Genomic DNA, 27,509 nt, shown 5'->3' on the forward strand with positions numbered 1-27,509 from the left:
CTCTGATACATAACTATCTTGTGTCATTATTCAGTTGTAGGCACTGGTGGATTCATGATCTGAAGCTAAAGGAGGGACTTTAAGAGCAACATATAATATTGGGAAACACATTTGCTATTAATTGGAAAAAAATAGGGCATTGAAATCTTTTCAGTAACTTTAGAAAGTCCCTTAACCATTTTTCACTTAGCTGGATTAGGAAGAAACTTTCCCAGGTTAGTCCAGAAAAGGCCAATTTGGTTGTTTTTTTTCTTTATTCAAAAGCAGCTGTAACTCCTCACTATTGGAGAAAAAAGAATAGATGAATTAGACAAGTGATGTGCTCCAGTCGAACAATTCCTATATTCTCCTGAGTAGAAATATCCATTGAAGGTGCTTCTCCTCAGATGATGTACTTTCATGTCACTCCATGGAAGTCAGTGGACCTGAAACCATTTTACCCCAGCTGAGGAGTTTGTCTTTAGTGATTTGTGTGGAGAAAAGCAAAGTTTCTGTTTATTCATCAACAAGGTTTGGTGACTCCCAAGGTTTGGAAAACCAAAGAGTCACACTGTGATACTGGCTTTGGGGCCCGGGGCTGGGGCAAATTGCCCCACTTGCTGCCCGCCCCCGGCGGCCCTAAGTGCACTTCTCCTCTCTCTCTTGGGCCCCATGCAGAGCTCACTAGAATTGTAACCGAACTTTGAAGCCTTTCTTCCACCAGCACTTCTACCTTCTCTTTACTCTAGTCCCTGTTGTGTGTTGTAGGTTTACCTCCATCCCAGAAAGATGACTTTCTCCAGCCTGTCCTATCCAGAATGTGGGGTGGCCCGACCCAGTCCAGTTACTGGCAGCGCCAACGAGCCGTGCGTTAGGCAGTGCCCTGACTCCGAAGTGGTGATCAGCCCCTCACCGGTTGTCGTGACCCTCCCCGGACCAATTCTCAGCAATTTCCCTCAGCAGAGTGACGTGGCAGCCATAGGAGCACCTGTGATCGGAGCTGGTTTCGGAGGCTCATTCGGTTTGGGGGGATTGTACGGCTATGGAGGTCATTACGGAGGATTGTATGGTTTAGGGAGATTAGGTGGTTACGGGGGCCTTTACGGTGACAGGGGATTATTGGGCCATGGGGGATACTATGGTTACCCGGGCCTTTACGGTTATGGGGGATTATTGGGCTATGGGGGACACTGCTGTTACCCGGGCCTATATGGTTATGGTGGATTATGTGGTTCTGGGATATCTTCCCATAGGTACCTCAATGGAAGCTTTGGGCCATGTTAAACCTGCCAGGAATATTCGTGGAAGAAGGAAGAACCAGGATATGAACAGCCAGATACAGATTCACCCCTGATCTTTTGGGCATGGCTTTCAGAAGTGCTGGGCAAACAGGGCTCCAGCTGAATTCAGTGGAGCTGTGTGTGCTCAGCACCTTGAGCCTATAGCCATGCTGCATTTCTAATGTTACGCTTTATGAGTCTTTCTGCCAAAGCATTCTCAACCATGTGCTGATGCTTTTATTTACATGTGGACTCATTCTGAATTACACAATTCTTTCTGCTCTGTAGTATTTCTTCCTCTAACTATGTACTGCCAATTTCATTTGCATTAAAAACTCTGCTGCATCATAATATCGGTCTTCTGGTTCTCCTTCCTCCCTCCTTCCTTAAAAATTAGGTTTGGATGAAATTCCTTCTTGTGTAACTGGCACTTCTCCAGTTGTAATTTTCAAAGCCCTGGGTAGATAGAGTCTTTTCCTGCAAAGACTTAGTGACAGATATTCACTTCATGTACGTTTTCCCTTTAGTTTCAAGAAAAGTGGCCACCAGATCACATACTTGACTGTAGGCCAACGATGACAGATCCTTCCTAATAGTGCGAGGGCCACGAGGCCGCACCCAGTGGCGTAGCCAGGTTCTAACATCAGGGGGAGCAAACACATAAAAAAAGGTGCCGTTCCAACCCCTGCCCCAAATCCCCGGCCCTCTTCCTCCCCGGGCGTGCCGCATTTCCCCTTCACCACCACCCCCCAGGCTTTCACGCAGGAAGCCTGGGAGGGAGGCGGGAGCAGCAGCACGCTCAGGGGTGGAGGAGACGGTCATGGGTCCTGACTTTTGGATTTGCCGGTGGGTGCCCCACCTGGCCCTGCCCCTTCCCTGGGACCCCGCCCTACTCTGCCCAAGACCCCATCCCCACTCTGCCTCTCTCTGCTCCCCATCCTGGTGGCTCAGTCTAGCACCTGACTCCACCCACTCACTCAAAGTGACACAGGAGGTTCCCCTCCTCAGGGTAGGAAAGGTTGCCTACTGGTTAAAGCACAGGCCTAGGGCTCAGGTGTTCTGAGGTTGAGTCTCTGCTCTGCCACAGACTCCCTGCTTAGTCTCAGGAAAGTCACTTCATCTCTCAGTGCCCTAGATTCCCCACTTCCAAATGGAGCTAATGATTCCCTGCCTCCTAGGCTAAATCCATTTGTGCCTGTGTGATGATGCGGGCAATGGAGGTACCAAGGTTTTGACATTCACAGCATCCCCAGGATCCATTGACTCTTTCTAGAAAAAAGATTGAGAAGCGGAGGTATGTACAATAATACTTCCTCTAATTTCCATCAAAAGCAATTGAAATGTCTCAGGGAAGCACTGACTGTGACACTGAAAATAAAACCGCTCAGCTTTGTGGGAGAGACTTGAGATTAGCACTCACCAGGTGCCTTCTTTTGGCCAAGGCCAGCCAGACACTGCTGTCTCCTGGGTCTCATCCTATCAGCTGGGGGAACTATTTACCCACATGAAGCGCTTTGAGTGCATCTCTCGCCCAGGGGCTGCTAGCTCTGCTGTTGCCTGGGGGTGGGATGGGGAGGGGTGGTGGTTTTCTAACTCGCACAGGCTTTCAGCCGCTCAGCCTGCGGGGGCCTTTGAGAAACTCATTAAAGAGTGTGAATGGGGTGGGGCGGACAGAGCAATCCAGCCAGCTCGCCGGCTCCCAGCCCACACAATGGGGAATTCACATTGCCCAGGGGAGAGAGGAGCTGCTGATCCAGCTCCTCCGGGACAGAGGTATCAATTGCAGCCACACGCTCCTCATCTCAGCCCCGGAGCCAGCGAGCGAGCAGGCTGGGGTGGGGCGGTGCGGAGCCGAGAGCGAGCCAGCAACCGCATGCAAAACCGGCTCCAGACTCCGAGTCCGGAGCCCTGTGCTGGCTGTGCAGAAAAGCACTGCTTTTGGAAAAAGTGCTGAGGGGAAGCGGCTGCTTCCCCTGCACCTCCCATAGCTACGCTCCTGGCTACACCCGCTCTGTGGTCCCACTCCTGCCCCTCCTATTCCCCCAAGCCCAGCACCCCAGACCAAACCAAAGCTGGAGCCAGGACTGGGAGCCCAGCCCCCCCCCTCTGCCAGAGTTGGGGCTCTCGAGAGCAGACCCCAGCCTGTATCCCCGGATCCCGCACCTTATCCATGGCAGATGGCGGGCCCAAGGTTCCCCACAGCTGCTTGTGTGGTTCTTAATCTGACCCTACTCCTGCGTCTTGCCAAGAGGAGGGTAGAGTCTCATGGGTAAGAGGACGGGCAGGGGCTCAGGCCCACATAAAAAGTGGACCCGACCCATAGTGGTTCCTGGCCCCCTTTCCCCTTCCCGTTTCCCCCCCCCCACCGTATTTTGTACCAGGAGTCTGATCACATTGCAGGCCCTAGCCCTAGACAGAGATTGAGTGTGGACTGTAATAAATTCTGTCCTGCTCCCAGCTTCTGCCCTGGGGCAGGGAGTTTGTTTATAAACAGAGGCAGGATGCTGAAGATAATAAAAGGTTTGTCTGTAAATTAAATAAAGGCTCCTTAGATGATTCTGAAAGCATTGCCAGGCAATCCAGTAAAAAGACAGGAAACCAAAGGTTGGAATAAATGGTCCATTTTCAGAATGGGAATGAAAAAGTGCTGTCCTCCAGGGAGGTGTACAAGGATGAACATATTCATAAATGATCTAGAAAAAGGGGTAACTAGTGAGGTGGCATAATTTGCAGATGAAACCAATTTACTCAAGATAGTTAAGTCCAAAGCTGACTGCAGAGGACTCTCACAAAACTGAGTGACTTGGCAACAAAATGGCAGATGACATTCAACGTTCAATGCAAAGTAATGCACATGGCAAAATATAATCCCAATTATACCCACTAAATGATGGGGTCTAAATTAGCTGTTACCCATCAAAAAAGAGATCTTGGAGTCATTTGCACTACCAGGGCCGGCTCCAGCTTTTCTGCTTCCCCTAACGGAAAAAAAAAAAAGAAAAGAAAAGAAAAGACGAGCGGCGGCACTTCGGCAGCAGCTCAATCGTCCCGTTTCTTCGGCAGCAATTCGGTGCCGAGTCCTTCATTCCCTCCCTTCCTCTTCGGTGGCACTTCGGCAACAGCTCAAAGAGGAAGAGAGGGAATGAGGGACCTGCCGCCGAATTCCCGCTGAAGACGCGGACCTGACGACTCGATACCGGACGGAGTGCCGCCCCTTTGTATTGGCTGCCCATAGCACCTGCTTCCTATGCTGGTGTCTGGAGCTGACCCTGTGAAGTACTCTGGAAGCACTGTGCTTCCAGAGCACTGCAAGTGTCTAGGAATCCTTCTCACTATGCCTCTTTCATCCTGAACTGCGGAACGCTCAGAAGACTTACAAATTATCTCCAGTCATCAATGGGACAGACACAGAGTAAGTAGCAGGCCTGAACGTGCATGAAGACCATACATGTAAATAAGATTGTTGACAGTTTCATCCAGAAAGCTACAGTGAGATGAAATGTCTTTAAACTGGGACATTAATAAAGACAGCTTGTATGTGATTGCAATGATTTTAATATACAACAATTCATGATAATTTAATTAGGTAGTTCATAACAATTTAATCATTATTAAAATAGTAAAGATACCAATGATAGACACATATTCAACAATTAGAATATGAAAGGAGTGTATAAATATGCTGAAAATAGCCTATCCCCACAATTGCCCCTCCCACCCCCCCAAACACATGCAACTCTTCAAAGCAACCCACTGGCAAAGACAAAAGTCAGTGCATCCGCTTGACACCTCCTTTGCATTAACTTTGCAATGCTCGAGATGAGCTTATAAAAACTAGAGCAATGGGGCAGAAATGGTTCAGCTTCATATGGAGATTTTGTATTTCATTGCACCAATACAACTCAGTTAAATTAATCTTCTCATTCTATACCCTCATGTGTTTATCAACTGGTCAGCAGCAATGTCCATTCCTTGGTCAAATGACATGAACAAAAGTTGATTTCACAAGAATGTTGCCAAAACACCTGACTGAGTCTGTTCTGCCCATATAGACAAATTACACTACACCAATGTCATCTGCAGGAGTCAGGAATCTCACGTGTGATATGAAGAGATTCGTGCCCAGACCATTCATTCCGTACAAGAATCAAATGGGTTTTGAGGTATCTGTGACTCACTGTGCTCCATATTATCAGCTGCTTTGCACCAGGCCTGGTGCTCTGTGCAGGCTGGGAGAAGCTGGGCCACAGAAACAGGAAGCAGGCTGTTTGCCCAAACTCTGAAGCGCTCACTGCACTCCATATTACCAGTCTTCTATAAAATCCCCTGGATGTACCATGACTTGATATTGCAAAAACTGCAGATAAAAAAAAGGACATTTCCCAATATATTTTTCTTCAATATTTTTGTGGCTCTCAGTTCCCAGAAGATGAACATTTTACACTAATCAATTTTTTGATTTGACAACACAAAAGTAAAATTTTAGCCAGACCTTCCTGCCTGTTTAAGGACACGATACACTACTCAGGAGGGGAGGGGAGGTTTAGCCATCTGGCTATGGGTTTGTGTAAAAGCAATACAGCTCTACTCTTCAATATCAGACCCTACTCATGGACCCTTGCTTGGAATGGAAGAACCTAGGCATTGCTACAGAAGATCAGGCCCCTCTCCCACAGCAGTCAGTAGCAGATGCTTCACAGGGAGGTGCAAGAAACCAGGCAGAGCACATTTCTTCTGGGATCACCTGCCCATAGAGGAACTTTTATTCTATCCCTTGTCAATCAGATCTGTCTCCAGTATTGGATGATACCCTGGAGCACAAGAGTTTATACCCTTGCCAAACTTGAAGAAATGCAGCAAATCCATCTCAGTCTCCATTTGCTCCAGAGTGCTGCAAGCTCCATTCTGTGTGCGTCCCCAGCAGACACGTCTCAACTCCTCCCTCCCCTTTGAGATATACCAGGATCAATAATGAATTTAAGGCTGCAGCATAAAAGATCTAAACTGGAGTAGAATAAGCCCTTTGATATTAAGCAATAAGTCTTTCTCCACCAGATCACAAGCTTCATTGAGAACAAATGCCCAAATATCTCCAAGGTTCCTCTGTAAAATATCTACTTAGTTCTTTTCTTTTCTTTTCTTTTCTTTTTAACTGCTAGCTCTGAGCCTTTGTATTCCAGTGAGAGGATCTCATGGAAGACTAAGACTTAACAGAATGGGGGCTGGGCTAAATCAGCAGCTACTCCAATGATCTTGCTCGCGGAAGCAGCTAAGCCAACCTCTTTCCAAAGGAACCATTGATTTTAGATGCCTGATAAGAGAGGCTACAGGTCCATTTTTCTGAAGTACTGAGTACTCAACACTCCCATTGAAGCAAACCGGAACAGTTTATGCTCAAGATTTCTTGATAATGAGCCACAAGGTTTCCTGAGTTGTGCGCCACATTGAGGGAATCCAAACATGGAGGACACTTTTGGCCAAGAGATGTGGAAGCCTTTCGTGATATGAAGAGATAATGAATGGAAAAGAAATTAAACCTGAAGACCACTAGTATGAGGTAGTACATATTTGAATTTGAAATAAAGTGGAGTCAAAAATTCTTAAATAATAATAAAAAAAAGAATAAGGAAAAAGAATCAGAGTAGCAGGACTACATTTCCATGGTTTCATGAAGGGCCATAACCTATCCCCAGCTCCAAAGTGCTGTATTTCTCACACAGTTCTCTTACTTTTTTATTACACTTGTAGAGTTTGACAATCAAGGCTGCCATCATTTTTAATTACTTATTTCACTCTGGTTAGACCCTGGCTGTGCTGCAGGGACGCTGCGGGTTGGACACTTGCTCTGGCGGTTCCCACACGCCCTCAGGCTCTAGGTGGCAGGACCCTTCTTCCCAGCATCAGGACCCATGTTGGGGTTCTGATCCCCGTCTTGGGTGGTGGCGTCTCCCTGTGCTGGACCCTTTGCCCAGGGTCCCCCACACTCTCCCCAACTGCTCATTGCACCCAGCTCCGTATGGCTCCAGCCCCAGCTCCACTCTGCCTCAGCATGGCTGCGTCTCTGCCTCCAGCTCAGCTCTGCTCCCTGGGCTGCTCCTCTGGCCCGTCAGGCTGCTGCGGCTCTGCTCAGCTCAGCTCTGGCTGTTGCTCTCGCCCTAACTTGGCCCCGCGCTGGCTCAGTCAGCTCCAGCTCACACGGAGGATGGGACCCCGCATTCCTGACTCCCTCATTGGCCTGCCTGCCCTGTCAATCAGGCTGACCTGCAGGAGTTAGTCTCAGGATCCTGATTTCTCTTTGGTCCTTCCCCTTTCTGTTGATACGGGGAGAGGGCCATGAAAAATACCCGCTGAGCTTTAGTAAGGGGCCAACAGTCCCCTGACATCTACTGACAGACACCCGAGTTCAGTCCAGCATGACAAGATGATGCTTTGGTTGTAAACCTCAGCAAATCACCAACACTGGCTGATGAATAAACAAAAATGTTTTTTTTTAAATCAAAACCAAACCAAACCCCCATCTCCTCCCCTGGTGTAAATCTGCTTTGATCCACTGGCTTCACTGCAGTTACACTAAGTTAGACCAGACAAGGATCTGCACCTAGAATTACTTCTGCACGTGAGAACGTAGCAGTTGCCAGACTGGAAGAGACGAGTAGCCGATCTATTGCAGTATCCTGTCTCAATGAGTGTCACTCCCCATCTGCTTCAGAAGACCGCAGAAGAACAATGAATTAGTTCTTTATGGAGGAAACTTGGGGAGTTTCTTCATAAGCCCTAAATGAAAAATTGGAGGTCAGATTTTTCAGATTTCCCAAAGGGATTTGAATGCTCAAGTTCCAACTAAAGTTAATAGGCTCTAGTGTCCCCAATGCATGTCTTGCTCTGAAAATCCAGGCCTTTCCTTCTAACGCATGAAGATACCAAGGCCTGCACCTCGATAAGAGAAAAAAATTGACCCACCCCCCAACCCTTTCTACTTTTCAGAATCACAGAGTGTCTGTGCAATATTCAGTCCTAAATTAGTGCGTGTCAGGAGCAGTGGTGAGCATGGGGTGAGTAATCACTATGACTGGATTTATTGCTGACTCTACCACTTGCTCCCTGTGTAACCTTGACCTTAATGTGCCTGTTCACCTCCACATAAACCAGATCTCATAGTGATATTATGCTTGATGATCAGAGGGTTCCTCAAATCAAAGGACTTCAAAGCACTGCAGGCTCATTAAAGTTGTGGGTATACACAGGGTTGTATTATTTTAATAGCAGATTTTTTTTGTGGGATTGCATGCTCCCAAATTATGGATTAGGATTCAAGGGTTCTCACAACAGATTTTTTGGTGGCCTTCACCAAGAGCCTGCCCTGGGGAGGGTGGGTTGGGAACTCATGGGCTGCCTGCAGAGTCCCAGGCTCCCCGTGTCCCATCCAGGCAGGAGCCAGGGAGCAGCCCGGCCACCAGATGCTGCACCCTCCTCCACCAACAAGAGCTGCCTCACATGCCATGGACACTGGCCCCACATCTCCAGAGGTGCTGGCCGGAGCCCCCGAGGGGGCTGTGAGGTGCAGGACCCCAACCCCTGCTGGCAATGCCACTGCACACACCAATGCGGCGCATCTCGCTGCCTTTGGTAACAGCTACTCAGCAGGAACAGGTGGGCACTGCCAGAAGGGGCTGCTGCTTTGCACCCCCACAATCCCTGTCCATGATTTTGAGGCTGACGTAGCTGCAAAAAAATCTGCTGGTGGCCTCATTAGAGAAACGCTGGATTAAATGAATGTTACAAATCCATGTTAAGGTTTTTGATGTCAAACCAATAGTCAGTGGATGATTCCCAGGCTCCGAATTTGGGGCTGTTTGATTTTCATTCAATAAAGCTTTGAATTTCCCTTTCTTTAGTGAACATTCCTTTACAAAGCTCAAGAGGCAGATACTGAGCCAGTGGATGTCACTAGAGTTCCCTAGACTTCAGTGATGTTCTGTGCCTTACAATTGAGGGAAGGCGTTTAATGCTGCTCGGGTTAGATGAAATCCTGGTGGGGGTGTATTTTCCACTTCAAAAATTGTTCTAATTGTGGCTGAAAAGCTTTGTGTGGGAAACGGGCCTTGCAGAATGGCCTAGGATGGTCAGAATTGCAATTAATCTCGTCTCATCCCACAGCTCCTTAACTGTCAGAATGCCCTAGGTCTTTCTTGTGCGTCTTCCTTTTCTTCGTTGTCTGAAGTCTCTCACAAGACCCAGTTCTCTTGGCTCCTCATGGGTGGAGATGCAGTACCTGATGTTTCCCATTGGTTTCCCTGTACGTTGACTTTGAGTATGGGTGGTGGGTTGCATAGGCAAGGGGAGGTGTTGCCACTTCCTAAGTGCAGTTGCTGCTCCAGTCCTCCCAGCTCCAAGTCCAGTCCCCTACTGATCTGGGGCTGGGGCCGCTCCCACCTGTCTTCCTGCACTCCGGGCCTGGGGAGGCTGGGGCCGCTCGCCATCCGCCCGTCCGCGTTATGGGGCTGGGGCTGCTCGCCATCTGCCCTCCCACGCTCCGTGGCTGGGAGGCTGAGGCCGCGCACTGCTGCCCTCCCAGATCTCGTTTGGGTCTGGGGGGCTAGCCGCAGAACTCGGTCAGTAGCCGCAGTGGTGGAGGCTGGCTCTCGGCTTGGGGCGGGCGGGAATTGGCTCCCACAGGGCCTTGGGCGGAAATGGAGGACCCTTGGTGGAAGGGGTGGAGTAGGGGGTAGCCTCTCCCAGTCGGAGGTTCAGGCATCCTCCCTGGCTCTGAGCATCAGGGGGTTGAGGTATCGAGTCTGGATAGAGAGATGAACTCCCAACAGAGAGATGCACTCCCAATAAGGTTTCTCTAACCCGGGCTAGCTAAAGTGCATTCCTTCAACTTGAAGTTGATGAAACTGATCCCTTTAATACTGGTTCAGTATCTACCCTTACACTTCAAAATATATATAAAAGGGTAATGCAAAGGTACATGGAACAAAAATCAAAGAGCCCCAATTTCAAAGGCTGGGAATTACAAACTGACCACTGGAATGACATCTGTGACCTTGACACGCATTTTTAAAGTGAATCTAAACTTCAGTGTTGGAAGATCTAATCCCAGTAAAAAGTTATTACTACTTTAGTAATTCATCTCTTGGGCTGCATAACACTTGATGAGTGTTTGTGAAGTGCTTTGAAATGCTTAGATCGGAGGAAGCCTCAGACAATCCACCCTGAAAGTTACAATTATACCTGTTTGCCACAGAGGTAAATCGAGGCACATTCAGATGAAGGTCAGACAGGGAGCTATTGGCACAGTCAGAAATATACCCCAGCTTAATATTTACAAGGCTACTGCACCTTTGGAAAATTGACAGACTTGTAATTCCTTTGGAGAAGTATTATCCTCAAGTATAAAAAAGCCACAGTTAAAGTGGATCAAAACATTAGCCAGTTATTTATTGTTGACGCTGAGATTCAAGAATGCAAACCTTTTTTAACCATACATGTTACTAACCTTGTCTTGTAACACAGTGTAACAGGGATCAACCTAGAGTTCAGTCTGTGTCAGGATTTGTGAAAAGTATTGGGTCGTATTTCTGTTTCTGCAACTGACCCCATGTGACCTTCACCTCAATGTACCTCTTTTTCTAGGCCTATCAAACAGACAGAGTAAGGATGTTAAGGCTGGAAGTTCTTCAGTGTCCTTAGAACTCAAGATTTCAAAGCCCCTCATGAACACTCGCTGGTGTTTAACACATGCAAAGGGTTGTAGTCAATACATTGTGGTGGGGATTAGATGCCTCTGCACTGAGTTGTACAGTCACTTTATACAAAATGGAGGCCAAGCTCTCTCGTGTCATTCCCTTAATCAGGTCATGATTTAAGGCCACGTAATTTGGGGCTATTTCATTTTCATTCAAATGTAGTTTTGAATTTGGTATTTCTTGAAAACTGTGTGGAATAGAATGGCACAGTCCAGTTGCTAGCAGCTTCAAGGAGTTGACAGTTAGGCATTGCTCTGACTCTGAAGTGGTGATCAGACCCTCACTGGTTCCTGTGACCCTCTCAGGACCAATTCTCTGTAATTTCCCTCAGAAGAGCCAAATGGGACCATAGGAGCCCCTGTGGTCAGAGCTGGTTTTGGGGGCTCATTCAATTTTGGAGGGATTTTTTTATTGGAAAATGAAGGTGCTCCCTTGGTGAAAATCAGCTCAGTTGCTTCACCTTCAAAGAAGCTGAGGACCTTAAAATCAAAGCAAAACACTTCTGCCCTCTTCCTTGGATATGGAACCCACTCGTGGGGATATTTTTTACATGTGAAACAACATTCTGGGTCAGGCAGGAATGTTTTCTGCAACATGCCCTTTGGCTGGTCAGACTTTATGTCAAATCTCATCCCACAGCCATCTCCTCCTTCACCGAGAATGTGTCATTTTAATCTCTCCTGGGTTTCCTAGTGGGTTCAGTCAGCTGCATTGTCTTACAAGACTTCAGTTTCATGGCTGCTCATGGATGGAGAGATGGTTTCTAGTAGAGTAGAGGTTCCAAGACTTAACTCAAAATCTTTCTGTAAAAGAGCACTGCTTCCTTTCCCTCTCCGCCATCCCTCCCCTTGACCCATGAGCAAATCTGCTCTAGGAAGCCCTTTGAAATAGCACTGGTGACCCAAGTGGAGGTCCAATGTTAGGTCACATTTTACTCACCATAGGTAAGATTCACCCCTGGGCAGACGGCCATCACAAAGTCCACTTAAGTCCCTGCTAAGACCAAGTTTGAAAGTTTAAGATGGGACTAACATTGTTCATAGGCATTGTACTCTCCTCCTGCCAAAGGGTGAAGTTCAGTCTTAAAGTCTTGACAGGAAACATACTGGAGGCAATGAATGATTCCCATTGATTTAAAAGGGAATTGGATCTCAAATGCTCAGAAGGTAGGTGGTTAGAATGGAGAAAAATGGCTCCCTGCTTCCTAGCATGTTTAGAATGAACTGCCTCATGCCCCTGAACTATGGCCAGCATGCACTGAGAGGACCCAACTGGATTCCTTATGACACCCACTTGTTCTACTGATGCTGCTTAGAATCACCTTGACATTCATTCTCATTGCAGAACCTATAAAGTCAGTAAAATGACAAAAGAAATGCAGTTGGCTCATACAATTTTAAGATGAAAGAAAGATGAAGAGTCCAACGTGCATGTCACGCCCTCTGAGGCTGAGATTAGTCCAATAATCACCAACGCTGAGGAAAACAGCTCCATACAAAGAAGGATTTAGCAAGGCAATCAAGATTGTTTGGTAACTAATTAGGACCTCCTCCACAAACAGCATCGCAGATTCTCCAGGCAGTCCTAGGAACTGTATAAAAGTGTTCTCGACTCAGCACTCTTCTAAACACTTCCTCAGACTTCATCTCCTTGGTGAACTGGGTAAGTCCAATTCCACTCAAGATCTCTTTCTAACCCCAGAGATTTCACAGTAGGGCCTTTTTTTCATGTACTCCCTGTGATTTTTATGTATTTATTAATTATATTTATTTATATATATATAATATCTATATTATATGTATATGTATTATTATTTATTAATTGTACAATTATTTTTATTTTATTTATTTATTTTTGTCTATTGTGTGTCATTATTCAGTTGTAGGCGCTGCTGGATTTATGATTTGAAGCTAAAGGAGAGCTTTTAAGAACAACATATGCAATTGGGAAACATATTTCCTATTAACTGGAAAAAAAATTGAGGCTCTTAAACTATAGAAAGTCCCTTAGTAACTTTTCACTTAGGTGGATTAGAAAGAAACTTTTCCAGGTTAGTCCAGAAAGAGCCAGTTCAGTGCTCATCTATTTTATTCTGAAGCAGCTGTTACTCCTCACTATTGGAAACTCGAGAATGGATGAAGCTGACAAGTGATGTGCTCCAGTCGAGCAATTCCTATGTTCTCCTGAGCAGAAATACCCATTGAAGGTGTTTCTCCTCAGATGGTGTAATTTCATGTCGCTCCATGGAAGTCAGTGGACCTGAAACCATTTTTCCCCAGCTGAGGAGTTTGTCTTTAGTGATTTGTTAGGAGAAAAGTAAAGTTTCTGTTTTTTCATCAGCAAGTTTTGGTGACTCCCAAGGTTTGGAAAACCAAAGAGTCACAGTGTGGTAGCAGACTCAACTGGTTTGCATGCAGAGGTTAAATCCTCAAACGAAAGGAAGTGATTACCAGGATCCCAGACATGTTCTCTTTAAGAAATGTCTAAAATGGTCCCAGAATCACAGGTGTCCATCATGCAAATAGTTACATTTATTCTAGTCGGTGTTTTTCAGACAAAGTCATTGAGAGGGGATCAAAGTGGCCAGTTGGGAGGGAAATTTACTGCGAGTGGACAAGAGGCGTAGAAAGAGAAATAGGAACAAATAAATGGCCACACACAAAGAGACTAAGTCTGCTTCTGCTCTCTGTCTTAGTCCCTATGCAGAGCTCACTACAATTGTAACCGAGCTTTGAACCCTTTCTTCCACAGGCACCTTCTCTTTAATCTAGTCCCTGTTGTGTGTTTCAGGTTTATCTCCACCCCAGAAAGATGACTTTCTCCAGCCTGTCCTATCCAGAATGTGGGGTGGCCCGACCCAGTCCAGTTACTGGCAGCGCCAACGAGCCGTGCGTTAGGCAGTGCCCTGACTCCGAAGTGGTGATCAGCCCCTCACCGGTTGTTGTGACCCTCCCTGGACCAATTCTCAGCAATTTCCCTCAGCAGAGTGAAGTGGCAGCCGTAGGAGCACCTGTGGTTGGAGCTGGTTTTGGAGGCTCATTTGGTTTGGGAGGATTGTACGGCTATGGAGGCCATTACGGAGGATTGTATGGTTTAGGGAGATTAGGTGGTTACGGGGGCCATTACGGTTATGGGGGATTATTGGGCTATGGGGGACACTGCGGTTACCCGGGCCTTTATGGTTACAGTGGATTATTGGGCTATGGGGGACACTGCGGTTATCCAGGCCTTTATGGTTACGGGGGATTATGTGGTTCCGGGGTATCTTGCCATAGGTACCTCAGTGGAAGCTTTGGGCCATGTTAAACCTGCCAGGAATATTTGTGGAAGAAGGAAGAACCAGGAAATGAATAGCAAGATACAGATTCACCCCATATCTTTTGGGCATGGCTTTCAGAAGTGCTGGGCAAACAGGGCTCCAGCTGAACTCAGTGGGAGCTGTGTGTGCTCAGCACCTTGGGCTGACAGCCATGCTGCTTTTATAATGTTATGCTTTGTGATTCTTTCTGTCAAGGCTTTCCCAACCATGTGTTGATTCTCTTTTTCTCTTGTGGACTCATTCTGAATTACACGCAGGCTGTTTACACTGACCCTGCAGTTCTCCTGAAACACTGGAAATACATTCTTTCTGCTCTGTAGTATTTCTTCCTGTAACTGTGTACTGCCAATTTCATTTGCATTAAAAACTCTGCTGCATCATAATATCAGTCTTCTGGTTCTCTTTGTTTCTTTGTCCTTTTAAAAAAATTGCACTGGACAAAATTCCTCACTGTGGAGGCAGCAGCACCAGGAACTTTTCAAGTTGCACCTTCCAAAGCCCTGGTGTGATAGGATAATCCAGCCCTTATATTGGTTGATAGCATTCTGCAGGCCCTGAGTACCCAGGTGGAATTCCTCCTTGCATTACGTGGTTTAGCAAATAGTCTTTTCCTGTAAAGACTAGCCAGAATTTCATTTTAAGAATGTACATTTTAATTTGGTTTCAAAAAGCCGAATCACATGGTTCGCAGTAAGTGTCTGTGTGAGTCTTTAAGTGACCAGGTTTACGTAAGGAAAAGAAAAGTGGCCACAAAACCCATAGCCAGACAGCTAAATCTCCCCTCCCCTCCTGAGTATTGTATTGTGTCCTTAAACAGTCAGGATGGTCTGGATACATTTTTCCTTTTGAGTTGTCAAATCAGAAAACTGATTAGTGGAAAATGTTCATCTTCTGGGAACTGAGAGCCACAAAAATGTTGAAGAAAAATGTAGTGGGAAATGTAACTTTTTCTCTACAGTTCCTGCACTATCAAGCCATGGTACATCCAGGGGATTTTATACACGACTGGTAATATGGAACGTAGTGAGTGCTTCAGAGTTAGGGCAAACAGCCTGTTTCCTGCTCCTGGGCCCAGCTTCTCCCTGCCGCACAGAGCTCCGGGCCTGGCGCAAAGCAGCTGCCCTGACTGCTGCCCTCATGGAGTCTGAGCCCAGCACCAGGGAACCTATTGGAGCAGCCCCTAAACGACCACACCCAATTCCAGAAGCTTCTGGCTGGGGACTGCAAAATCTGCCTAACAACAATGACCCAGACACAACTCACTCCTGTCCACCGTGCCCCACCAGAGAGCTCTTAAAGAGACAGTTCCCTGTTAGGGACGTGGGTTACATTTAGTCTAGAAAAAAGAAGATTGAGGGGGGACCTGAGAACAGTCTTCACATCTGTTATGGGCTGTTATAAAGAAGATGTGGATTGATTGTTCTCCATGTCCACTGAAGTTAGGACAAGAAGAAATGGGCTTAATCTGCATCAAGGGAGGTTTAAGTTATATATTAGGAAAAAACTAAGGGCATGGCTACACTTGCAGATGTAGAGTGCTTTGAGTTAAACCAGCCTTCGTAGAGCGCAATGGGGAAAGTGCTGTAGTCTGTCCACACTGCCAGCTGCCAGCACATTGGCGTGGCCACATCTTGCAATGGCCACAGAAAGCCGTGCATTGTGGTAGCTATCCCAGCTGGCAAGTGGCTGCAACGTGCTTTTCAAATTGGGATGGGGTGGGGTGCAGTGTGACTGGAAGTGTGTTGTGTGTGTGTGAGGGGAGAGAGAGCGGGTTTTTGGGGGGCTGAGAGCATGTCACATGCTGTCTTGTAAGTTCAGATAGCAGCAGACCTCCCACTCCCACCACCTCTCTCTCTCACACATAGCATTCCACAGTAACGGTTGCTTTATCTCAGAGCAGACAGTGAGGGAAAACAAAAGGCAGGATTATAGGAAGGACCGTTTAAGGAGACTGAAGGGGTGAAGGCCGTCACATATCATGTAAGGAAGCTCAGCAGCAGAGGAATGGTGCAAATCGTGCATATCAATAGATTAAAACATACACTGAAAGGGAGATGGCAGTAAATTTAATCTGTTGTGCAGATGAAGAAATATTCTGTGTCCCTTTAATGGATTTGGTCTGGGAGAGCAGGGCAGAGAATCCCCTGGAAAGCCCTGAGTTCAGGGAGGGTTTAAATCCAACCCCAAAGCAGGAAACGCCGGCCCTTTCGAAGCACCACAAACAGGGATTTTCCTCGCCAGGTTTAACTGCCAAGATTGCAGACTCCAGGCAAACCTCAGGGCCCCGCCCTGCTCCTAGCAGAGCATTCCTGGCTGAAGGGGAAATGCAGAAACAAGTTCCTGAGGAGGTGGAAAGCCTGCGTGAAACGGGGGTAATCGCTAAGTCAGAAAGCCCCTGGGCGTCTCCTATTGTAATGGTACCTGAACAGGACAAAGCCATGAGAGTGTGACAGACCCAGGGCACAGTCTAGACTAGTGAGTAGCTGTGTCACCCGGGCTCTAACCTGGGGTGCCCTGCACCCTGCTCTGCTTCTGTAGCCTCCAGTCCTGGGCTGCTCCCCAACAGACTCCAGCACGTCAGCCGCTTCCAGCTTGGTGTGCGTGTGATCTGCAGCCAGGCACAGCTCAGCTCTTACCCACCTTGTTCATACTGCAGGGTGACGCCAGCACAGACCCAGTCTTATATTTCCCCCAGAAATGGATGTCCTGTACTGCTCAGTCTCTCCTGGACAATACAAGCTTAATTTGTAGCAAGGGAGATTTAGGTGAGATATTAGGAAAAACTTGCTAACTACAAGGATAGTTGAGTATTGGAACAAGCTTCCAAGGGAGACCCTACCAAACCCCTCTCCTTTGGTACGGCTACACAGGAGAAAAGGTACCAACAGCAGGAGTGTTGTAAGCAAGACACAAGAAGTAATTCTTCCATTCTACTCTGAGCAGGTTATGCCTCAGCCGGAATGCTGCATCCCATTCTGGGTGCCACATTTCAGGAAAAATGTGGAGAAATTGGAGTCCAGAGAAGACGAACAAAAATGATTAAAGGTCTAGAAAACGTGACCTATGAGGGAAGATTGAAAAAAATTGGTTTGTTTATTCTGAAGAGAAGACCGAGAGGGGACATGATAACATTTTTCAAATACATAAAAGGTTGTTAGAAGGAGGAAGGAGAAAAATGGTTTCCCCTAACTTCTGAGGACAGGATTAGAATTAAAAAGCTTAAATTGCAGGAAGGAAGGCTTAGGTTGGATATTAAGATAAACTTCCTAACTGTCAATAATGAATTTCAATCTGCAGCATTCAAGACCGGAACTGCTGAAGAATGAACCTTTTGCCATTAAGCATTGAGCTTTTCACTGCCAGATTACAAGCTTCATACAGAACAAATGCCCAGATATCACCAAGCTTCCACTTTAAGTGATCTACTTAGTTCTTTTTCCATTTTTGAATTGGAAGACCTAGCAACTCTGATCCTTTCAATTCCAGTGAGAGTATTTCATGCAAGACTCCAGACCTAACAGAATTGGACATGGGCTAAATTCCAAGCATCACGCTTCTAGACGCAGCTAAGCCAACCTCTTTCCAATGAAGCCGTTGATTTTATATGTCTGGCATGAGAGGCTGCGGGCCCCTTTTTATGAAGTGTTGAGTTCTCAAAATGCCCACTGAACTAGTGGGAGCTGTTTGTAATCAACATTTTCTTATAACAGGCCACAAGCTTTCCCGAGTTGTGCTCCAACATAGGAGGTATCAAAAAATGGTAAAACAATGAGGAAGCCTTGATGATATTAAAAGATAACGAATGAAATAGCAATTAAACCAGAAGGCCCATAGTATGATGTGGTATATATTTTAATTTTAAATAAAAGGGAGTGGAAAATTGTCAAAATTAAGAATGAAGAAAGAAAGTGGAGTATCAGGACTATATTTCCATGGGTTCAGGAAGAACTGTATCCTACCCCCAGCTCCAAAGTGAAGTATTTCTCACACAGTTCTCTTACTTCTTTATTGCAGCTGTAGAGTTTGACACTCAAGTCTGTCTGCCACCATTTTTAATTACTTGTTTCACCCTGGTCAGACTCAACTAAAGCGAACTGTAATAGAAGCAGAAGTTCAAAAACCTTCTCCATTATGTAGCTGGTGTTCGAAAGTTAAAAGGCAGAAAGAAACGGTCCATATTCATGGATAGGAGAGTCTCAACAACACTAAAGTATTTTCACACTGGTCTGTCCTGGGAAAGAGGCATTGAAGTCAATGTAGATGTTGGCAACATCCACCTTATGTCCCTTGCTCCATTTGCACTTTACAGAGAAGTGTAAGACCCATCGTGGAGTTGAGAATCAGGCCCGTTGGTTGATAATAGAGGAAGCCCATAGCCAGGAAGGCAATAGAGGAAACCCACCAAGTGTAACAAGGGATACATGAGGAATGTTTGCAAAGGTGCTGATTAAATGCAGAAGAGTTCGGTGGACTCAACACTTCTCAAAGTCAGGCCTGCACACTCAGACATGAATCTGCATCGTGCCATTCATTTCCTGCTTCATCCTTTTCCCATGGATATGCCTGCTGGGTTTAGCCTGCCCCACAGTTTCCATTAAGGTACCGATGGCCCCATCACCATTCCCCCTAACTCTGGTATTCTCCCAACACCATGTGGACCCCTGGGACCATATTATCCTCCAAAATCATATGGGCCCTAGTAATCATAGAGCCCCTCCTTACCGTATGGACCCCCATAATCATATAACCTCCCATAACCACAGGCACCCCCGTAACCATATAATCCTCCATAACATTCTAAGCCTCTGTCACCACAAGTGCCCCCATTACCTCCTCCAATGTCAGCTGCTCCTGAGGATCCCACTCTGCTTTGCTGATGGAAAGAACTGAGAATTGCACCTGGGAAGGTCATGAGAGTTGGTGGGGGTGTAGTAATAGGATTTTATGTTTGTATTTTGTATGATTTAGAATGAAGGATAAAGAATAATAAGATAATGTAGAGTGTATTACATTTATTAGTGTATGATTTAATCATATCCTGCCAGCCACCCATTTTGAATAGCAGAAAGGAATGGATTAATGGCCATTTGGTAAAGATGCATCAGCCAGAATCTGTGTCTGGGGTGATTTCAAGGTGGTAACAGATGTTTTAAGGTCACCACTTTGTTGTAGGTTTAGCATTTTAAAATCAGTAAAAGAATGCCATGATTGTTTTCTTTTGCATTGCAACTTGATGTTCCTGTTCAAAATGTTCTGTGTAAATCAGTTCTGTTTTGTGTGTGAATGAGTAATGTGTGTGTTAAGAAGGCCATCACCGAACCAGGTGTTCTAGGGAGGAACTGGAGACAGACGCAAGGGCGCCAGAAGGCTGCAACACACCCCTATTGAAATGTCGGAGGAGGGCAGATTGACTACTTTAAAGATGAGACAGGCCCCTATCAATGGAGACAAGATAGCTGTGATCATAACCAGCATGGGGTAACTCTCTGAGAGACTTGATGAAGGACAAGATAAAGGATGAGAAGGACAATTTAAGAAAACAAGCACTTGTCGAACAACACTTGATTACAGCTTGACGATGCAAAACTCATTGGTCCCAATGAAGGAAAATCACTATATAAACAGGGGGACTTGCCATGAAACTTTGAGTTCATCCTGCCAAGACTTCCCCGGAGAATCGTGTCACGACCGATGGAACCCAGCTCCTCCCTACCCGTGATCAACCGACCTGGCCACTAGATTGACCCAGACTCTGGACTGGTAATTATAACATCGACTGGTGGGACAGTGTGTGTGTGTCTGTGTGTGTGTCTGAATAGATATGCTAATTGTATTTCCAATAAACACGGCATATTGCCTTTTCCCCTGAAAAAGATCCCGTGTGCTTCTTATACGCATAAGATTTTTGGTGGAGAATTGTGAGAAGGGGAAGACATGCACTATGATTTTTGAACATACTGCTAAAGATCGCTAAAAGGTTATATCATACGTATAAAGTGATCGATCTTTCAGGTGTGCACACCTCCGGTCAGAGAAGTGCTGGGCAATAGGGGGAGGATTAGAGTCTTCCCTCTGACTTGTCTGTCGGGGGAAAATTGCAGAGGTGAATATACCCTTGGTCGTAGCAGGACTGAGCCCCACAGGGAAGGGCCTAGCATTCCCTGCTCCTGCTCTGTCAGGCAGAATTCTTTCTAGTGGTATAAACTTTTGTGTTTTGTAAGTCCTAGCATGAGCGTGGGCCCAGAAAAGTTATAAAGGTAAAAGAGATTCATAAAGAAATATGTTCAGGCCGTATTTTCTATGTGAGACCCAACTCTGAAGGACATAGGAGTGGGGGCAAATAGTGGGAGCACCTGTGTAACAATGTTGAAAAGGAAGCACTCCAAAGAGGAAGCATTTTCAAGAGATTCCTCCTTTTAAACAGATCTTGCTCTGTTAAACCAAACTCTGAGGGACATGGGAGTCTGGGCAGTGTGGTATTTTTTGTGGGTGATATTGTGGTGATTTCACAATTTTGAAAGAAACGTCTAAGGAAAGGGACCAGGAGGGGTGGGGGCTAGTTGAGGAGCCCACCCTCCTTGCTAAATTGGTAGTGGAACAAAGCCTGTGTCCATGGAAGGGATGGTTCAGCGAGGAAAGCAGGATTGGGCCCAGACAAGCAGGAAGGCAACAGATAAAAAAACTTGGAAACCAGGTTGGGAGCCCTGAGGGGCATGGTGGCAGGAGTAAGGGAAGCAGTAAGTCAGTCCAGGCCTGGGGAATTCACATCCCTGGGACAATACTTGGAATGGTGATATCTGAGCTGGTGGAGGTGTCATTCTGGGAGAGAAGCAAGTGATGTAAGGAAAGCGAGTGAGAAATTAACTCTGCAGAGGCTGGAGGGAATTAAGCAGCTGAATGTTGTAAAAATATTAAAAAGGGAAAGTGTTATAGAAAGAGAATTCTTGGTTTCTTTGCAGCCATTGTGAAGGAAAACTGGGCCCTTTTCCAAAGGAATGCCTGCAAATAAGCCAGGCAAAGAGACAATGGGATTTAAATCATTTAACTATCAACAAATGCGCTAAAATAACATCTGGGGTTTCTATTGGAACTTAACTGCCCCCAAATGTATTCAAATGTCATCTAAAAATTAAAGCAGGGTAAGGGATGTTAAGAAAAAAGAATGTGTGTGTATAAATATATGGAGTGTTTAGGACCTAAACCAACACTCCTGGTTTGTAAAACTCTTGTTTTGTAGGTTTAAGATGAATTGGTTTTGTTTTTAAATAATACCAATAAAATCCATTTGAATCTTTCATTCAAAGTTGCAAAACCGAGAAACACTTTTTGCCAGACACAGATAGCTAGTGTTGTTCGGCTTTGGTTTTTAGCATTTAACCCTTAAGGTACTTTAATGCTTTATAAGTTCAATATCTTTTTAAAAGACCAAAGTCGTGGCTGCAGCAGGGCAGTCCAAAGCAGGAGAATGGGAAAGGATTCTGGATTTTTTTTTCTTTTATAACAAAATAGCAGATAAGAGCTGTAGTAAAAGAAATAATAATAATAATAATAATAATAATAATAAATAAAAAAGACAGTGCCCCACACTGAGCTTTAAGGTGGCTCTGTGTAATCAAATGTCACTTTGATAAGGGTACATAAAAACTCTGGTGGAAGTTGACTGTGTCTCTTTTAAGACAGTCTCTGAGCTGCTGATGGCTTTTGATCCAAAAGCGAGCCAGAAAGCGTCTGTGTTGATGTAAGTTACCTAATTGATAAAGGAAGAAAAGAACTGCCCATAAATGGCAACACAAAGGAGTTAAACCAAAGAATAAGAGAGGGACAGGTTAACCCTAAGTAGAGAATTTTATATATATATATATATACCCAAAAAAGTATATATACTTTTTTGTGTATGTGCTGAAATCTGTAGACAGGTACAAAAGTGGTCTGCTTATATGCATGACACCCCTACCTTTTCATTCACCAAAACCCGAACAATATAATTACATTAAAATGCCCATGCAAAAACTTCAAGAGACCGTTGAACACACTGGCCTCAAAAACAAATTGTCTAAATTGTCTAAATGAAAAAAAACATGGTACAACAAAATACTTTTAATAGGTTTGATGTTAATATTAAACATTGAGATCAACTTAATGTTAATAAGTAGCCCTGTAACAATGTACAGTGAGTATGATTTTTGGAAAAACTAAAAAACCTTTAAGGTCAGAGGGTAATGATGCTTCTCAGCTATTACATGTGAATAAATTTAAAGCTTAACACAGCAGGAAAAAAATTACAAACTTGGTCTGGTGTGTAAAAAGGGGAAACTGAGGCACAAACTCAAACACTAACGGAAAAAGTTTTGGTACTAATTCAGGAAACAGGGTTCAAAGTAGCCTTAGACAAGGCTCAGTTGTGCTCCCTCAGGTTACATACCTGGGCATAGTTGTTGGAGAAGAAGGGAGACAGGTAGATCAGAGGATGGTCAGGGCACTGGTAGAAATGCCAGCCCCTACCAACGCCCACTCTTTAAGAGCACTGCTAGGAGGATTCAATTTTCTTAGACCGCACATTTATAAATATGCTATAATAACTTACCCATTGTGGAAACTGCTAAAGAAAAAGACAAAATGGGTAAAAGAGCAGGACTCCGCTTTAACCCTGCTAAAACTGAAGGCTCTCACAGTCCCACCCCTGCGTTTCCCTGATGAATCACAGCCTTTCCTTATTCATTTGGCAGCTAATACCATGGCCTTGGCTGCCACGCTATTACAAAATAATGAAGAGGGAAAACTAGTGCCGGTAGCATATGAATCCAGGAAATTACAAGGAGCAGAAATAAATGTTGATCCCTGTGAACGTGAGTGTCTAGCAGCCGTCTGGGCAATAGTCTTTTCAGCCTCTTACAGGAACAGCCCCGATTACTATCCAAAACACTCACACTCCTCTCAAGTACATTTTATCAGGGCGATTGATGGGAGATAAAATCTCCAAAACCCAAATGGCTCAATGGACGCTTACTTTAGTTAACAGAGGGGTGACCACAGAAACAGTGTCCAAGCTGGACATGCTAACACATGGCCTAATTGAAAAAGGGAACCAACGCGAATGTCCAGAGGTCACTCTGGAGCAAAGAATTGCCTTGGTAGAGGCACCTCCACTGGAAGTATTAGATCCCGGGGTCCAAGAAAAGCATGTCTGGTTTACTGACGAGAGTGCCATGGTAGTAAAAGGGAAAAGATGTGTAAAATACGCTGCCATTAACTTGGAAGAGGAAGTCATTCATGGACATTTAGACCATGAATTGGCTCAGCATGCCGAGTTCCACACAATGTATCAGGTTTAAAGGCAATATGAAAATTCCCCATGGCCCGTGTATAGTTATGCTGAAGGTGATTTTTGTGTGAATGGGATACAGTTTTGGATACATGATTGGTATAGGAACAGATGGAAAGCAGCAGATGGAAAGGACATTGCATATTCAGAGGAATGGAAATGCATTTACCAGTGGGTAACAAAGAACCTTAAACAGTTAAAGGTGCGACATGTAAAGGCACACAGTAAAGGAACGGGTATGGAGACCACCTGAAATAATCGGGTAGATACAATAGCCCGAAAGCATGACATAGCAGTTGTAACCAGAAGTCAGAAAAAGAAGGTCTGTGCTGACACATCTGAGCCAGCAGATGGCACTAGAGACTGCCCTAACCGAGTTCCAGGAAAAATAGAAAGACGGGCATTACTAAGGGTATGTCTACACTTGCAGTTTTTGCACTGTAAGTTTCACTAGTGATAAGGGACCGGTGAAAGTAAAGCGCTGGTTTGTGTACTCCCTCAATTCCTCAGGCGTCAGAGAGTGTTTACATTAGCAACACTTCCATAACCAAAGAGAGCAGCACTGTAGGGCAGCTATGCCACTGTGCAGCTCTCTCGATAGGCATTGAAGGCAAGGCATTCTGGGTCCCTGCTCAGTGCCCTGTGATGCACTGCTTCATGTCCCAGCAGTCCCATTACTTCCTTGTTTCTTTCGCGGCATTTTTTAAAACCCCCTGCCATCTGGCTGCTTTCCCCGCCACATCTACAAGCAGGAATGGATCCTGCACTGGTGTCCACTACTCTGATAGCTGTCACTTGCACATCATGCTTGGCAGTGCAGCTGTTCTTAAATGTGCAGTCAGAGATGCCTGATGAGCCTGCCTGAAATTGAAATAAGCAACATTCGGTTCCTTTTGGCATTGACTGAGGAGCCGAGCACTATGGAACAGTGTTTTTGGGCTAGGGAAATTAGCTCAGAGTGGTGGGATCATTATGCATGTCTGGGATGACGACCAGTGGCTTCAAAACGTTTGGAGGCAGAGAGTCACCTTTATGGAACTGTGTGCTGAGCTTTCCCCAGAGCTGCATCGCAAGCACACCAGACTGAGAGCTGCACTCACTGTAGAGAAGCATGTGGCAATCGCATTGTGGAAGCTGGCGACTCCAGTTTGGAGTGGGGAGATTGATGGTTGGTGCTGTGGTAACTGAAGTGTGCAAGGCCATTCATCACATTCTATTGCACAAGACCATGACTTTTGGTAATGTGCGTGCCATTTTGGATGGCTTTGCAGAAATGGGCTTCCCTAACTGTGGTGGGGCAATAGATGGTACGCACATCCCTATTGTTGCCCCGGCCCACCTTGGCACTGAGTATATAAATCGTAAGGGGGACTTCTCCATGGTATTGCAGGCGCTAGTGGATCACTGTGGGCGTTTCACTGATATTAATGCTGCATGGTCCAGAAAGGTGCATGACGCACGTATGTTTAAAAACCCTGGCCTGTACAGAAAGCTGCAAGCGAAGACTTTCTTTCCAGACCAGTGGATCACCATCGGGGAAGTGGAAATGCCCATTGTGATCCTGGGAGACCCAGCTTACCCATTGATGCCATGCCTCATGAAGCCATGCACTGGAAACCTAGATGTCAGTAAGGAACGTTTCAACAACAGGCTGAGTAGGTGCAGAATGGCTTTCGATGGTGCATTTGGCCATTGTAAAGCATGCTGGAGATGTTTGTCCAGTAGACTGGAAATAAGTGAGGACAATATTGCAATGGTTATTGATGCATGCTGTACTTTTCATAACATTTGTGAGGGGAAGGGCAAAAGGTTTACTCATGCATGGAGTGTGGATGCCGAATGCCTGGCTGCGGAGTTTCAGTTGCCAGATACAGGGCTATTAGAGAGACACAACATGTGGCAGTTGGGATTCAGTCTTCATGGCTGAGGATGTTAGGGAGATTCCCAAACCTGAGCCGGCTTTTGTAGGTGACAAATCTGAGGAATTGTCACAGATTGAGGTGTCACTAGAGGAGATTTGGGAATTAATTGATAAACTTAACAGTAACAAGTCACCGGGACCAGATGGCATTCACCCAAGAGTTCTGAAAGAACTCAAATGTGATATTGCGGAACTACTACGTATGGTTTGTAACCTGTCCTTTAAATCGGCTTCTGTACCCAATGACTGGAAGATAGCTAATGTAACGCCAATATTTATAAACAGCTCTAGCCACATATTCAATAGACTTGAAACAGAAAGAAGAAGGAAACACAAGAGTAGAATGACAAAAGAATCCACAGGAAGGCGAAGGGTGAGTGAGGAGACTACTATTAGTTGTGCAGAGATGCCTGCAGTGTGGGAAAACCCAGGTATCTACCTGTTTTCTTTTGCAATGTTAGACAGATCACATGCATGACCTTTAGCTTGTGATTTTGCCAGGTTGACTCTAGTATCTGAGGTTTTCTGCCCTGGGGAAGGGAAGCTCCATGAAAGAGGAGCGTGATTTTCAATATGGAGATATCACTATCTCATGGACATGGAAGGGACCTTGAAAGGTCATTGAGTCTAGTCCCCTGCTTTACAGCAAGACCAAGCACTGTCCCTAACAGATTTTGCCCCCAATGTCCCCCTGAAGCACTGAACATACAACACCGGGTTTAGCAGGCCAATGCTCAAACCACTGAGCGGTCCCTCAAGTTGAAGTGTAAGGTGAGAAGAGCTTTCTAGTGAAGAGCCAAACTTTAAAGCATTCTAGAAGGAAAGGCATCTTGTCCTGAAAGTTGCTCTGCCATTCAAGGAGTTCGGACTAGAGTTAACTTTGTTAAAGCAGGTAATGCAAGGTGGAACTGCAGCCCAGTACGGAAACCCAACATAATGTCGTAAACTTCTTCAAGGACTGAATTCTCTTGTCATTCGAGGGCTTCAAAAAGTGACATATTAAGAAGTCCCTGATGTTGCTGGTTCTTCAGGGATGAATTTTGTCCTGGGCAATGTTTAAAGAAGGAGGGAAGAACAAGGAGAACCAGAAGATGGATATTATGATGCATCAGAGTTTTTAATGTGAGTGAAATTTGCAGTACACAGTTACAGGAAAAATACTAGAGCAGAACAAACATATTTTCAGTTTTGCAAGAAAGGCTGTGACCGATCACCCACCTCAGTGGGATATATCACACACACAATGTTCTTTTGTTGTTGTTGTTGTTGCATCTGCAGCAGTTGACAAACAAGTCCCCTTTGCAACCATTTAAAGTTATTTTTATTACCCCAGTCAGTGGGAAGTGAGACAAAGTAAAACAGAAGCAGAGGACTACGCAGCTTCTCAGTGAAATGTCTGCTGCAGAGCAGGTCAAAGCGAGATGCTGAAGATACACATTGCTGGAAAGGATAGAACACATAGTGTCTAATTCTCCTTCACAGCAGGGTCTCTTTTTCCGATGCTTGAGGGAATGCTTAAAATGATAAGAAATGTAGCTGATGCCTGTCTTACGGCCCCTATTTCCTTTAAACTGCAGAGTTAGTGTAAACACCCTTCATGTAATTTAGAATGAGTCCATATATGAGTAAGAGAATCAGCACACGGGTGGGAAAGCCTTGGCAGAAAGAATCACAAAGCGTAATATTAGAAATGCACCATGGCTATCAGCCCAATTTGCTGAGCACACACAGCTCTCACTGAGTTCAGCTGGAGCCGTGTTTGCACAGCACTTCTGAAAGCCATGGCCAAAAGATCAGGGGTGAATCTGTATCTTGCTGTTCATTTCCTGGTTCTTCCTTCTTCCATGAAGATTCCTGGTGTGTTTAACATGGCCCACAGTTTCCACTGAGGTACCTATGGCAAGATACCCCAGACCACATAATCCCCCATAACCACCGT

General features: G+C 45.5%; 2 protein-coding genes across 2 annotated transcripts; both read left to right on the forward strand.

Moving 5' to 3' along the window:
* The first annotated feature begins 768 nt into the window (after positions 1–768).
* Positions 769–1,263, forward strand: LOC123366204 (claw keratin-like). Its single transcript, XM_045009434.1, has one exon. It carries the CDS (start codon positions 769–771, stop codon positions 1,261–1,263), a length of 495 nt encoding a protein of 164 aa, XP_044865369.1.
* Positions 1,264–13,819: 12,556 nt separating this feature from the next.
* On the forward strand, positions 13,820–14,314 carry LOC123376041 (claw keratin-like). The gene has a single exon (XM_045027673.1). The coding sequence runs from the start codon at positions 13,820–13,822 to the stop codon at positions 14,312–14,314; it is 495 nt and encodes a 164-aa protein (XP_044883608.1).
* The last annotated feature ends 13,195 nt before the right edge of the window (positions 14,315–27,509 follow it).

The sequence above is a fragment of the Mauremys mutica genome, chromosome 1 (assembly GCF_020497125.1).
Source record: "Mauremys mutica isolate MM-2020 ecotype Southern chromosome 1, ASM2049712v1, whole genome shotgun sequence".
Taxonomy (NCBI): domain Eukaryota; kingdom Metazoa; phylum Chordata; order Testudines; family Geoemydidae; genus Mauremys; species Mauremys mutica.

Bases quoted from the DNA above. Each gene is read 5' to 3' on its own strand.
- LOC123366204 (XM_045009434.1), top strand. From the start codon at position 769: ATGACTTTCTCCAGCCTGTCCTATCCAGAATGTGGGGTGGCCCGACCC.
- LOC123376041 (XM_045027673.1), top strand. From the start codon at position 13,820: ATGACTTTCTCCAGCCTGTCCTATCCAGAATGTGGGGTGGCCCGACCC.